General features: G+C 39.7%; 2 protein-coding genes across 2 annotated transcripts; both read left to right on the forward strand.

Annotated features, from left to right (window-relative positions):
• Positions 1-6,679: 6,679 nt before the first annotated feature.
• kpna7 (karyopherin alpha 7 (importin alpha 8)) lies at positions 6,680-10,511 on the forward strand. Its single transcript, XM_026303468.1, has 12 exons — positions 6,680-6,850; positions 6,930-7,070; positions 7,137-7,222; positions 7,370-7,538; positions 7,723-7,822; positions 8,048-8,130; positions 8,520-8,606; positions 8,737-8,913; positions 9,040-9,273; positions 9,751-9,933; positions 10,040-10,186; positions 10,377-10,511. The coding sequence occupies exons 1-12, from the start codon at positions 6,785-6,787 to the stop codon at positions 10,455-10,457; spliced, it is 1,554 nt and encodes a 517-aa protein (XP_026159253.1). The 5' UTR covers positions 6,680-6,784; the 3' UTR covers positions 10,458-10,511.
• Positions 10,512-12,205: 1,694 nt separating this feature from the next.
• On the forward strand, positions 12,206-13,884 carry LOC113128810 (NAD(P)(+)--arginine ADP-ribosyltransferase 1-like). The gene is made up of 3 exons (XM_026304388.1): positions 12,206-12,295; positions 12,471-12,557; positions 12,797-13,884. The coding sequence occupies exons 2-3, from the start codon at positions 12,480-12,482 to the stop codon at positions 13,688-13,690; spliced, it is 972 nt and encodes a 323-aa protein (XP_026160173.1). The 5' UTR covers positions 12,206-12,295; positions 12,471-12,479; the 3' UTR covers positions 13,691-13,884.

The raw sequence follows: 13,884 nt of genomic DNA on the forward strand, positions 1-13,884 counted from the left end.
TCTGATATTAGTAACATAAACGCTCTAGGTAATAAAACCTAAATCCACTCAAGTGCAAATGTATGATGGTGATATTAAACTTCTCGTGTCACTTTCTGCAAGAAAGCAAATGTCTCTGCATAAATTTATACACAATTTCACACAGCATGTTTAAACATATAAACAAAAGTTTATATGTTTACTAAATAAATATCTGGATCATAAAAATAAATAGAAATAAACACATGGTTTCTGTAAAGCATTGCCATGTTCAGTTATTTAAAAGGGCTGCATGAGAAAATGCTGACTGTCTTTCAGGTGGAGCCTCAGATCATCAAAAAGCTGTTTTTAACCCAACATTTTCCCATGTTGTAATCTTCTAACCATCTTTCCTTCATCTTGGGGCCATTAAGACCTTCTAGTGTTACCTAGCGTGTCTGTGACCCAGCAGAGCCCCAGAGCCCAAGCCTTTGTCCAGGTCTGGACAGCAGGTGAATAGGATGCCCATGCGAGGGGCCTCTCAGCCCAGATACACCTGATACCTGGCTCATGCCCCCCCCAGCCACACTCACCCACTACCTCACCCTCCAAAGTCTCCACTGGACCCTCAAAGCCTCCAACTCGTACTCCTCTTGTCTGCCTGCCAGCTGGCTTTTTTACTCACAGATGCACAACATGAATGAAGGATGTTATTGTTGACAGTAATGGCAGCTGTGTATCCCACCAAGTGTGTATGTTATGTGTATGTTCTCAGTTCTGCCCTCTCTCTTTTGTAGAGTCCATGTGGGCTCTGCCCTGTTGTCTGAGCTGCATATCTGTGTGAACTCTGTGTTCACCTTTGAAGTTCTCTACCATGCCTCCCTGCGCACCCTCCTCTCCTCCCCGTCTCTCCTCCACTGCTTTGATTCCCTTTCTTGTTAGGGGGAGCTGGCTGATCCACAGATAATGCCACTCAGGCTACATGTTACTGCAAAACAAAAAAGAAAATGAACATACATGATTCAGGAACAGAGCAAATAGACAACTACCTAATCTTGCTTGATTCATTCTTCATTTCATTTATTTATTTGCACATTCACATGCATCTATGGAATGTAAGCATTAATGGTAACAAGCAAAGGCAGGTGTGTTAAAAAAGCGTTCAAAATAAGGGTGTCCAAAACATTAAACTGTAGAAAAACTGTCCCATTAACTTTATTTGCTTTTGTTTAATGGTGTTTTCTCCACAAACTCCACTCACAATTTACTGCATTTCACTAGTGTGCTGAAATGGCACTGTCACTTTGAAGGCGCACAGGTGGATTAAAACAAGGGTCACATTTGCATGCTGATGATAGTTTGAGTGGGCTGGCTTAAAGACAATGTGAGGAAACCTTTTCATTGCTTTTTACTGCCTTGACAAACAGCACTAACCTTCACAGACGTTTCTCACTACACAGCTGTCTCATGTAAATACAGCAGTATTTGTTTTTTTCTGTTGATAGGATGAAATATTAAACCTCCAGCATACAGCCATTTTGAAGAGTATTCTTAATTTTTACATGACCCTTTGTGAAGTTTAGAGATTATTTATTGTGAAATTAATATATTTTTAAAAGGACTGCAGAACTGATGAAGAACTGGTGAAGTGTATTTTTTTTAAATTGCTACCACTTTCACCACTGGGTTTAGATTAACCTTACAGTTAGGCAAGTTTAACCTTACAGTTAGGCAAGTAGTGGTTATAGTTAAAGTTGGGTCTCGGGGAAATTAATGTCAATGTAAAGTCCCCATGAGGAATTAAAACAAATGTGTGTATGTGTGTGTATTGATGCAGCACTGCAGTACAATCTATAGTAGCCATAAAACTCTAGGTCCTCCAATTGGATGTGTCATGTCAGTTTTTCATTTATCTTTACTGCAAAGAATAAGCAAGTGATATAAGCTTGGTATTAAAATGATATCCTGGCGTAGAAACAGGACACCACAAATCATACTGTATCAAGATGTGGAATGCCTGGCCTCAGTGGAGCTGTTTCTATGTAGTGTTTACATATTACTGTCTGACTGTAAGTGATTATTTCACTTTGTTTCCTGTTTCTACTGGCCTGTGAACCTTTTTTGACTAATCATCAGACAAAATCTGTATTGAATTTTCAATCCCTCATGCCAGTGAACATCTGTTTGTGTATGTGTGTGTGAATGGAAGTGTGTGTTTGCACATGTGACAGTGTGAATGTGTTTCGATAAGAAATGATAAATGGCTTATTTCGATCTTTCAGCTATTGAGCCCTGAGCCCGTTTATACAAGCCACCGACAAGGGCTTTGTCAGCAGAAACAAATGACCTCTCCACACACACACACACAGCTATGCCGCCTGGTCAGTTGTGGCTATGATGGATTGGGCCTGAGGTGTGACTTGTCTGGGTTATTGATAGACAGGTATTGAAATGGCACCATGAAATTTTAATAGAGTGGAGTTCAATGCCAATCTGACAAAGAATGAGAAGGAGAAAGAGAAGGGCAAAGAGAGATGTTCGAAATGACAGAGGCCATACCTGAGGAATTACAACATGTAGAAGTGATTAGTAGTATTAGCAAAGCAAAGGATTCACATATTGTACATGTGTCTGAGAATTTGAAATATGTCTGATATCAGTATCAAATTTTTTCTTTTCTCAATGGAAATTCCCTCCATCTTTGGTACATTTCACAAACACAAACATGCACACTTGAATCTGTCTCTCTCTTGCTGTCACTCTAACCTACATCCTGTTGTGGTTCTTTGTGGTTCTCTCCTCCACTTTGATATCTGAGAACCATAGACTTACATGGACAGACAAAGCACACCTTTGTCTTTGCCACACTGCACGAGTGTTTGTCACCATTAGTGCAATCTGTATTTTATGTGTGTTTGACTGAGCTCTTCCTACCACAACAATACACACACACGCATTCACACAGAGAAACACACGGATCCACACACACAATTATCCCTTGCCAAGAATTTGTCCTCAGCATTACACTTTAAACAGCAAAGAGGGATGAAGCATTCCTCTGCTATTAGGTGCAGAGGGGGTGTATTACGCAAAAATGTGTGTGTGAGTGTGTTTGTGTGTGTGTGCCCACTAGCACTCACATTGTGGGGGCTCGTCTTCCTAATATCTGGTTCCCAGTATGCACAGTAAATGATTTAATTTTATGGTAAAGATTTGCTTTAAGGTTGGGTTTAGATTAACCTTATAGTTAGACAAGTAGTGGTTATAGTTAAAGTTGGGTCTCTGGGAAATTAATGTCAATGTAAAGTCCCCATGAGGAATTAAAACAAATGTGTGTATCTGTGTGTGTGTATGTGTGTGTATTGATGCAGCACTGCAGTACAATCTATAGTAATGATTTCCTATAGACACCTCAAGTTGATCTGGGAACCAGGGAGGATGGGAGGGAGAGAAGTCAAAAGAGACTGAAGGAAAGAAAGACTAAGGGAAGGAGGACACATCATAAAAGAAAAGGCTATGGAAGGATAAATACCTGCAAAGTGAACCCACAATAAAAATTCTGTACTAATTTTTAGGCTACAATTTTGTGCTTTTTAGGCACAACTTTGTTGAAAATTTAGTGTCATTTTCAAATAGGGGCTTATAAGTTGTAACCAATGACATTATTAATGGTAAATAAAGTATACAATATTATTTTACTGACCAGTAATAAGCCAGAAATAATTTCTCTATTCTTGATGAGTCATTTAGTCAGAACAATAGCAAAATACTAATGATGTTCTTACGTTCTAATAAGTGATCAAATCTGCAAGTATAACTTGTTTGTAAGTCACGATATCAGGTCAAGAGCTTCACTTTCTAAAAATCCAACAGAAAATCCACTGGAAGCTGAATATGTCGGTCTGTCATGGTTTGCAGCTGTAAATGTTAACTAGTCAATATTTGGCTTCAACCATAGAGATTTTTCATGACTTGTTAAGCAAATGGCTGTTTTCAGTAATGGCTTACAACTGACTGATAAAGAATTGGTGAATTAATTAAACAGTATTCTAGTAATGTTCTTGATTGTTACTGTTAAAGCTTACATGTAAACCAATAAGGTACTATTGAATGAAACATTGACAAACATGTCAATGTCCACTGATCAGTTATTTTTCATACTTGTTTTCATTGAAAGGATTTGAACATAAGATTATGTTATTGTGAATATTTCCGAATACATGGGAGTCTGTGTGTGAGTCTGTGTGTGAGTGTGAGTCTGTGTGTGTGTGAGTCTGTGTGTGTGTGTGTGTGTGTGTGTGTGTGTGAAGCTTTGAACCTGCACAGCGGAATTTCCTCCAGTCACCCCACATTGTTCACACTAACAACGAGTCAAAGACGGAAGCAGGACAGAAACCCTCCACACCCTTCAGGGCATTTTGGAGGAACCATAAGCACTTCCAGGTCAAAAGGACAGCAGAGCACACACACACACACTGTTATGATCCCACTAAATACATATATTTAAAAAAAGCATTTTGTTAAAACTAATAACCCTCCTTAGAGAAAGGGGAGTTGAGTGTTTGAAGGTCTACTTTGTTCATTCCTTCTGTAGCTCACCATCTAATCAAGAAGCACTGCTATATATTAATACCTCCAGTGAAGGTTCACAGTAGCCATTCATAATCTGTAGCATTCATGGTCAAAGTAGCGTGAAAGCACGAGACTAAGTGAAGTCTCTGGTTATCCTCCCTGATTTTCCACAATCAGTAATAGCAAAGCAGGCAGCAAAACAGTTTTAGCAAGACTTTCATGAGCACTATTAAGATATGTGAAAATACCCCTTTCAAGGATATGTATTTGTTCCTCTTCCTAATCTATCATTATGGAAACAATCCAGTATCCATCAATCCATCCATTATCCATACCTGCTTTTTCCTATATAGGGATCTGCTGGAGCCTATACAATCCAATATGTTTTTGCAAACATTAACAGCTCTCAAATAAAACCGCAAAATAGATTATTAATAAAGCAAACTGAACTGAATAATTTGAGGCTTAATTACAATGAGATGCTCCTTTTACATGATTTAACATCATTGATGGGTTACTTAACTGATTTACTGAGAAACAGAGGACCCCTAGTACTCTCCTGCAAAAAATGCCAGAAAGAGATATAACAATAATGACAACATAACAACCACAAAGAGACACAATAACATCCATCCATCATCTGTACCTGCTTATTCCTATTTAGAGTCACAGGGATCAGCTCTCAGCTATCCCAGCTCTCTTTGGGTGGAAGGCAGGGGTACACCCTGGACAGGTCACCAGTCCATCACAGGGCCACATGGAAACAAACAAACAAACAACCACACGCATACACACACACACACACACACTCACTCCTATAGGCAATTTAGAGTCACCAATCAACCTGACAGAAATGTGCTCAGAGATAGACAAAAGATGTGTGTCTCTTTCATTTTGGGAGCCATGTATAATATAATATAATATAATATAATAACTGACAACAATCGTTCAATCACAACAGTGTTTTTAAAATGCTCACAGTTGGATGGCCAATCATCAGAGTGGAAGACAGTTCACAGTGGAGGTTGCAGGTTATTCAGAGCGAGGCGTGAGGAAGGTTTAAGCAGCTGTGTAAGAGGAAACGGCCATGATGGTTGTGGCCTACACTCAGACTGGTGGTGGGGAGGTTGCAGAAGGAGTGAGTGTGTTTATACATGAGTCTGAGCACTAACACTCACATGACCCTTGTGCGTCTGTGTGTGTGTACACATGTTATCAAGAGGAAGTGATTATAACTTGCTCAGGGGGAAACATCCACTCCAGCTGCTATTGTTCAACCCTTCCTGGCTGTTACAGAGGAAGACAAGACTCCATCACTGTCCCACTTTTCTCTGCTTCACTTTCTCACTCACCCACTTAATTCTCTTTCACTTGTCAATTCAGTTTGATCTCTTCACCAATTTTCTGCTGTGATGTAGATCATATAACATATAGTCAAACTTATATGAGTAGCGACTCCCCTTTTTGGCAGCTCCAAAAATAAATATACATCAACTCACAGGATCCATTTCCTTTGATTTAGCAATACAACAGAGTTCATTACAATTTACCTCAGTCACACACTTAACATGTCAGTTATATTATACTGCCATCTGCCGACTAAGACATGCCATGACTGGGTAAAGCACTAGCATTTGTAATCTATTACTACAGAAACTCCCAAACCAGAAATTTAAGCCGTTTTAAAAGTGTAATTTTTAAATTTATGATTTATTAAAACAATAATGGCATTAATCTATTAAAACTTAAGTCAACTGAATTTATCTTGACCCCTTCTCCCTGGTGAAATAACAAACACTGATCAAACAGGAATCATTTTATATACACAATATTAACACAAACAATTCAACATTGCAAAGGTGACATTAAACCATTTTAACCTAGACACACTACAAGAATAACAATCTGAAACGGCCTGCAGGGAAAAAATGATGTGCAGTCTCTAGTGCAGCTATAATTGAATCTAGCTAATCACTTGTTTATGATTGATGACATTAAACCAGTAGTTTTTATACTGTTCCTCTTAGCGAAAAGAGAAGATTGCTGAAAAACAGACCTGGCTGGATTGTTTACCTCACTGAAGCGCGCACGGCTGTACATAAATGAACCAGCAGGAGCGAGCCATCAATCACACATGATTTGACTCACCTGGGGCGGCTTCACCGCATATAACCCCCATTTGTAGGCTTCTAATAAGTTTTCATCAGTGTAAGTAAAACAACCAGGACGTGTCCACCCCGCGTAAAAGGCCACCATGCCCACCAAGAACATAACTGAGGAGCGCTTTTCCAAATTCAAAAACAAGGGGAAAGACCCAACTGTAAGTGTTTATGTTAAAGGGGTTTCAATGTTATACGTATTGAGATTTTTTTCCAAAACTGCATATTGACCTCGTGCAGAAACTTCGAGAGAAAAGGATCACGGAGTGCGTGGAGCTTCGCAAAGCGCAGAAAAATGAAAGTTTTCTCAAACGAAGGAATATAGCGCTGTCGTCTCTCCCGGATGAGCAGGCTCTGTCTCCCGTATCCACCTCCAGCGTGGTGAGTTCACAGACCTTTAATGACTTAATTCAGACTAGCTCAGTCTTAACAGTTTCTCTCGTTTAGGTGCCCTCTCTCTCCATTAAGGAGATCACTAAAAACGTGAACAGCGAATGCAGGGAGTCCCAAATTCGTGGTTGTCAGGCAGCCAGGTGAGACAGTAAACCATTAAATGGGTGTAATTTCATTTAATTTTTAATTTTCATGACAAAGGAACTCTTTGGAGTGTTCCTCCTGTCCCTTTTGCTGACACTAATTAAGATGTGCTTTTAATTGTATCTTCTCTATCCTTTCCTTAGAAAAATGCTTTCTCAGGAGTGTAATCCTCCCTTGAAGGAAATCATTGATGCTGGTCTGCTGTCCCGCTTTGTGGCCTTCCTGGCTATGGATGATGAGCCGGTTCTGCAGTTTGAAGCAGCTTGGGTTCTCACCAACATTGCCTCTGGAACATCTTGGCATACACAACAGGTGTCAACATTTAAATGTCTGAAGACATGTTAAATGGACTGTAGTCTAAATGTTGGTGACTGAAAATTTACTCCCACTAATTTATCTCCTCATGGTATGGACCATGATGGGCCTCAGAGCCTTAGGCCTTCACCAGCTTGACTTGCTTTTAAAGGATAAACTTCAAATCCACTTCTGTCTTTAGGTGGTGGAACATGGAGCAGTGCCAATTTTCATCTCTTTACTAGCCTCACCAATGTTGCACATCAGTGAACAGGCTGTGTGGGCTCTTGGAAATATTGCAGGTAAAATGACATGACTTTTTTTATAGGGTAACTGTTTTGCGTTTGACTGTTAATACAAATTAATCAGGACATTAAGGAAAATAGCAGTTTTCAACAAACATTGGCTTGTTGCTCTAATGTTGTCTATTGTTGAAAAATCCATCTGATAATTAAATTGAAGGTGCACACAGTCTACATAGTCCAGTGGTTTGTTGTACTAATGTCACAAAATGCAACCATTCAAAGGTGATGGGTCAGCTTATCGAGATGTCCTGATTGAGTGCAATGTCATCCCAGCCTTACTGGCCCGCATCTCCCCAGACACTCCAGTAAGTCCAGACAGCATTGAACCAAAGCCTAAAAATGTTCTGTTTCCAGAGTGACTTTAAGGGGTTAGGGGAAAATTGGATTGGAAATAAAGTGCAAAATACTTCAATTTAAACTTGAGCTACACTTGAGATGTGCAGATTTATCTACATGAATCATTTGCACAATTCATGACAAGATCTGTAAGTAATGGCTCATGTGGCCTTGGAGCAGATAAGGAGCAGGTGTATAGGGGTCCAAGTAATGAACATGGAATTCAACTTCATCCTTACTTACCTGAACACGTCGGGTTTAGCAGAACTCTTACTAGAGCCAAAAACGGGTTCTCTTATACATGTAGTAATTTTCTCACATGCATTGCTGTGTAGTCCTGTTTGTTTTATCACTCCAGGTTGGCTACCTGCGTAACCTAACATGGACAGTGTCCAACTTGTGCCGAAATAAAAACCCATTTCCACCTTTGTCTGCAGTCATGCAGGTAAATAGTCACTTTCAAACTCAAAGTAAACATGAGTTTGATACCCAATGTCAAGGATTTCAGTACAAAAATAATCCAACCACCATCCATCAGCAATATGACTAATGTGCTGTAACTACTGTTCCTTCAGCTGCTTCCATCTCTGATCCAGTTGCTCCATCACAGTGACAAGGACATTTTATCAGATGCATGCTGGGCTATCTCCTACCTCTCAGATGGTGACAATGATCGCATTGATGTTGTGGTGAAAGCTGGTGTTGTCCCTCGACTGGTGGAGCTGATGAGCTATGAAGACCTCAGTGTCATGGTAGTGCTGTTCAAACCAAATCTGACATGATTACTGAAGCTTAACATCCTGGACTTAGTCATTACTGGCCTAAGATACAGCTTCTGAAATTGAATGACATTTCTGACCTGTTTGCCTGACCTCCAGACTCCAGCTCTCCGCTCCATTGGGAACATTGTGAGTGGTACTGACGTGCAGACCCAGATAGCAATTGATGCTGGAGTTCTGCAAGTCCTACCTCAATTGATGAGGCACCCAAAGGCCAGTGTGCAGAAGGAGGCAGCATGGGCACTGTCAAATATTGCTGCAGGGCCCAGTAAGCAAATCCAACAGCTCATCACCTGTGGCCTGCTCCCACCTTTGGTAGAACAGCTCAGAAATGTGAGTAGATCATAAACCAGAGGGTTTACTAGCATTTAAGAATCTCTCAAGATATGACATGTTACATCAGGTGTTCAATAATGTTAATGATGGCTGAAAACCTGACATTACATTAAAAGCAGCTACTGAACTAAGAAATTCAGAATGCTTTGACCTGTTCCTTACGTGCAACACTTGAATATGCCTCTTGGCAACCTTCAAATTGTCATCTAGAACTGCTTTCCTACACAATACAAGCAAAAACAATTTCCTAATGTATGTTTTTAATGCTTTTAAAATTGTCTGGCTGAGATGGAAATTATAGCAAGCAACTTCTAATGGGATTGTGTACATCTTGACATTTTAGATAAAACTTTATACCTGAAGGAAAATTCAGGATAAATTTAAAATATGACACTCAAAATGACTGCACACCTATGTTGTATGAAAATCATCTCAAATATTAAATTTTCTTTGCAATTGACCCCTCACCCCCAGGGAGACTTCAAGACTCAAAGGGAGGCAGTGTGGGCAGTGACCAACTTTACCAGTGGGGGTACTGTGGAACAAGTGGTCCATCTGGTGCAGTCTGGTGCCCTGGAGGCAATCATCAATTTGCTGCAGGTCAAAGATGCTAAAGTCATTCTGGTCATACTGGATGCAATCAATAACATTTTTATGGTGAGGGATTAATGTGAATCAACTTGATCAAAAACTTGCCAGTTGAAGTTGCCCTGAAATGGGCTGCTGATCAGATGTGGTTTCAGTTGCTGTACATGACTTTCAGGCAGCAGAGAAGCTTGGTGAGACAGAGAAACTCAGCCTGTTGGTTGAAGAGCTGGGAGGACTGGACCGTATTGAGATGCTGCAGAACCATGACAACAATCTGGTGTACAAGGCTGCACGTAACCTCATTGAGAAGTTCTTTGGTGACGTAAGTAGCTAAATGCATGGCCCACTGTGTAGATGGGTATGCTTTTACTTTTGACCCTGACACATGAGCAGTTTGTTTTTTTTTTTTTTTTGTGAAATACTTTGAATTAAGCTCATTGTATCTTAAAGATGGCATGTATCACTTTGTATCCAGAGTGCTTATAGCTTTTAAATTGACATTTATTTTCTAGGGGGAGATCGAGGGAGTCCAAGTTGATGCTGATGCATTTGTATTCAAGCCAAATGATGCTGAGAGAACCTTTAAATTTTAAACTCAAATTTACTGTTGTGCAGTGATTCATGTTGAAAGTAAATAAAGTGTATTCGTTGTTACTAACTGTATTTTAGAAACATTCTTTAATGGCGAACTTGGCAATAATGCTGCATATGAATAAACTGATCAGCAACAGAGCTTGTTAGACTTAATGACAAATTCTACCCACACAAAAACCTCCAGTTGCTGCATTAGGTTTACTAGCACAGCAAGGTGCAAAATATCTGACCCACCCTCATGTAGTGTAATGGGGCCACCTTTTTAGATGTAATTTCTGCTGGATTAAAAACACAAACTTCCCCACTCCTTAAAGTTTGCAAAACAATTGTAGACACTCAACTGATCTTTTAAACTGGGAAGGTTTAAACAGATCCAGGTATTTGTAGCAGCTGAGAAGTACAAATGATTATATTTTTTTTTTTTTTTTTTTTTTTTTTTTCTTCTAAATCCTTTCTACCAAACTGAACCAGATTTCACCTCATCTGGTTATGTTCAGTGCTTATAAAAACAGCCAGAAGCCTCACTGAGGTAGCAGGTTAAGTAATGCTAGCTAAAACTAACAGTTAAATATAGTCCTGCAATAAAACTGTTCATGGTCAATGTTATGCCTGGGATGTTGTATCAGCTTGAACTGGTTGTGTTCTGCATTACTTTACCTAAAGGTTTGTTACTCTGCTCTAAATGGATTGGATAAACAGTTCAGGTGTCAACAGTGCTCCAGTTTAAAATCAGTTTTACTAGGTTTCAGTGCAGGGCTGTATTAGACAGCCTTGGTTTTAGCTAGACATACTGTAGTGCCTGGATTTTCTATAGTTTCATGACTGCTTTTGAATCAAACTTTAACCAGTTTAAAAATCTACTGGGAGACATGGCTTCAAAGGTGTCACAAAGGACACCATGAATTTTAAAATGTTTTGTCAAGCCACTTCGCAATGAACTACTGAACTTCCTTTGCTAATTATTTTACAATCCTTTTCAGTCATTTTGACAAATGTTGCTCTAAAGGCCAGTTCAGCAAGCAGGGAAGTTGAGGGGACTTCCCAAAAAAGGAAACACACACTTGGTTAAACACACGTTTCTCCAGAGTGGTGATTCTTACTGAAATCTTAAACTGGGTTTGAGGTTTCAGCTTCAAACACGAAAGACCGTTTTTGGTTTCACAACCGTATTCTTAATCAAGACTGCTTGCTTGTTTTGCTGCTTTTATGTTTTAAAGGTACAGAAGATAAAATGCTAAGGTGTAGACATTTTCACTAACATTCATATAGTGTTATCAGCTAGCATTTCAGCAGGTACTCTTCTCTGAAAGTGACTACGTGGTACACTTACTAATCCCATCCAGTCTTCAGTTTTGTCTGAACTGAGTTATAATTGATGCCTTCAATTTTTTTTTTTTTTTTTTTTTTTTAAAAGAACTTATCCCAACTGATCTGCCCTCAATATAACAAATGGTTCTCCCTACAGAAATGGTGTCTCCATCACACACAGAACATACTCAGCAGTTTCCATACTGAATTATACATTTCTGCTAAATTTTTCTCAGGTACTTTTCTCAGTTAGGCAGAAGCAATACTACGCATGATCTTAATTTTCTAAATTGGGTAAATGAGCCCTGTAACCACAACCTTTTTGTAAAAGATGGGAAAAGCCCATTTTGCTGACTACCTAAAATAATCTCAGGGAAAATCCTTGGTTAACTACATGAGTATAGATTTACATTGACAGGATGCTTTTTACACGCGAGCCCACCCTCCCTCCTGTACACACCCACATCAGCTCAAACATAAAATGAGGACCTCATACTCGGTGCAGCAGGACTGTTAATGCCAATATCTGGTAAGATGACTTTCAATTTGACATTTGACATCATACTGATGTACTAATGTATCATGAATGTTCTGCCTGTAAATGTTAATTACAGCATGTTACTGTTGCTGGTTTTTTTTTTTTTTAAATGTTTCTGCATCTAACAAATATTCATTACAAAATGTTTTCTATAAACAACCATTAGGTATCTTCAATGATGCTGAACAATAAGATGCTGCTGTGTATTGTCCTCTGCTGCTTCTTTATGACCATTCCTTTGAATGCAAATACGGTAAGATAACGCTTGTTATTTTGGTGAAATATTACTTGAATTTTAAAATAATCCACTGAGCTTTTCATTTAAAAATATAAACTGAAGTTTCTTGAACCCCCAGATTCCCAGAAAAAGAGAATATAGCAACATTTTCTGTAATTCTGTGTTGAATATTTTCTTTAAAACATGCCCATGTTGACTCTTCATGTATCTCAACTAAGATGCGTGTTATTTTTCTGCAGTTGCCTGAACAGGAGGCCTCTCCCGGAGGTTCTGATGTCCAAGTATTGCTTAGTGAGGCATCATCTCCACTGGAAGCTACGACAGGTCCATCTTTGACTTCTGAAGATCATGTAAAACCTGAGGACATTTCCACCCAGCCTACCATGCAGAAAACTACAAATACCTCACAGAAGGTCCCTGGTGGCCCTGCGCAAGTCTCCTCAGGCCTCTCCAGGCTCATCAGAATCCCTCTGAGCATGTCTCTGAACTCTATTGATGACATGTATTATGGCTGCTCCCAGAAGATGCTCATCAAGGTGAAACGTCACTACCTCCCTCAAAGCACCAGAGAAGATCTGCGCACCACATACACGAAACTTTGTGCCCTTAAAGCCATGAAGAATAAGGACATCTATGACCCTCTGTCCTGGAATCACTTTAGGGCTCTGTGTGCCTACACAGCTGGGGCTTATGATGACTTAAACCGAGCCGTCCGCAATGGGAAGGACTCATACAAGACCTCATTTGAATTCCACGCACTGCACTTCCTGCTGTCTGATGCCATCCGGCTCCTGAAGCTCAACCAAAGGAGCTGTTACACCACTTACCGGAGAAGCAAACAGCTTTTCACCGGAGAAGTTGGACAAACCATCCGCTTTGGCTCATTTGCCTCCAGCTCGCTTAGCAATGACCTGCATCAGTTTGGACAGAGGACCTGCTTTGAGATACACACGTGTTTTGGTGCCTACCTCAAGTTCTACTCTGAATTTGACTCAGATGAGGATGAAGTACTGATTCCACCATATGAGATGTTCAGCATTGTTTCTGTGGACATGTCAGAAGAGAATCGTTTACATTGTGATGTTTTCTACAAGCTTGAGACTGCTGGAGTATACAGCCATCTCAACTGCCAGGCTGTGGACCTTTAAAAAGTGCCAGGCCTACATTTTTAACTTTGTTGTCCTGATACATCAGTATGAAAATTGTCACAGCCCTGACCAGTCAACATTTTTACTACACTTCAATGGCTTCAATTTATTACAACTATTTTAGGATTGAATTTACTCTTGAATTGGAGTTGGTTGTTGAGATGATCTGAAAATGAGGTCCATTCTGTTCATCA

The sequence above is a fragment of the Mastacembelus armatus genome, chromosome 1, assembly GCF_900324485.2.
Source record: "Mastacembelus armatus chromosome 1, fMasArm1.2, whole genome shotgun sequence".
Taxonomy (NCBI): Eukaryota; Metazoa; Chordata; class Actinopteri; order Synbranchiformes; family Mastacembelidae; genus Mastacembelus; species Mastacembelus armatus.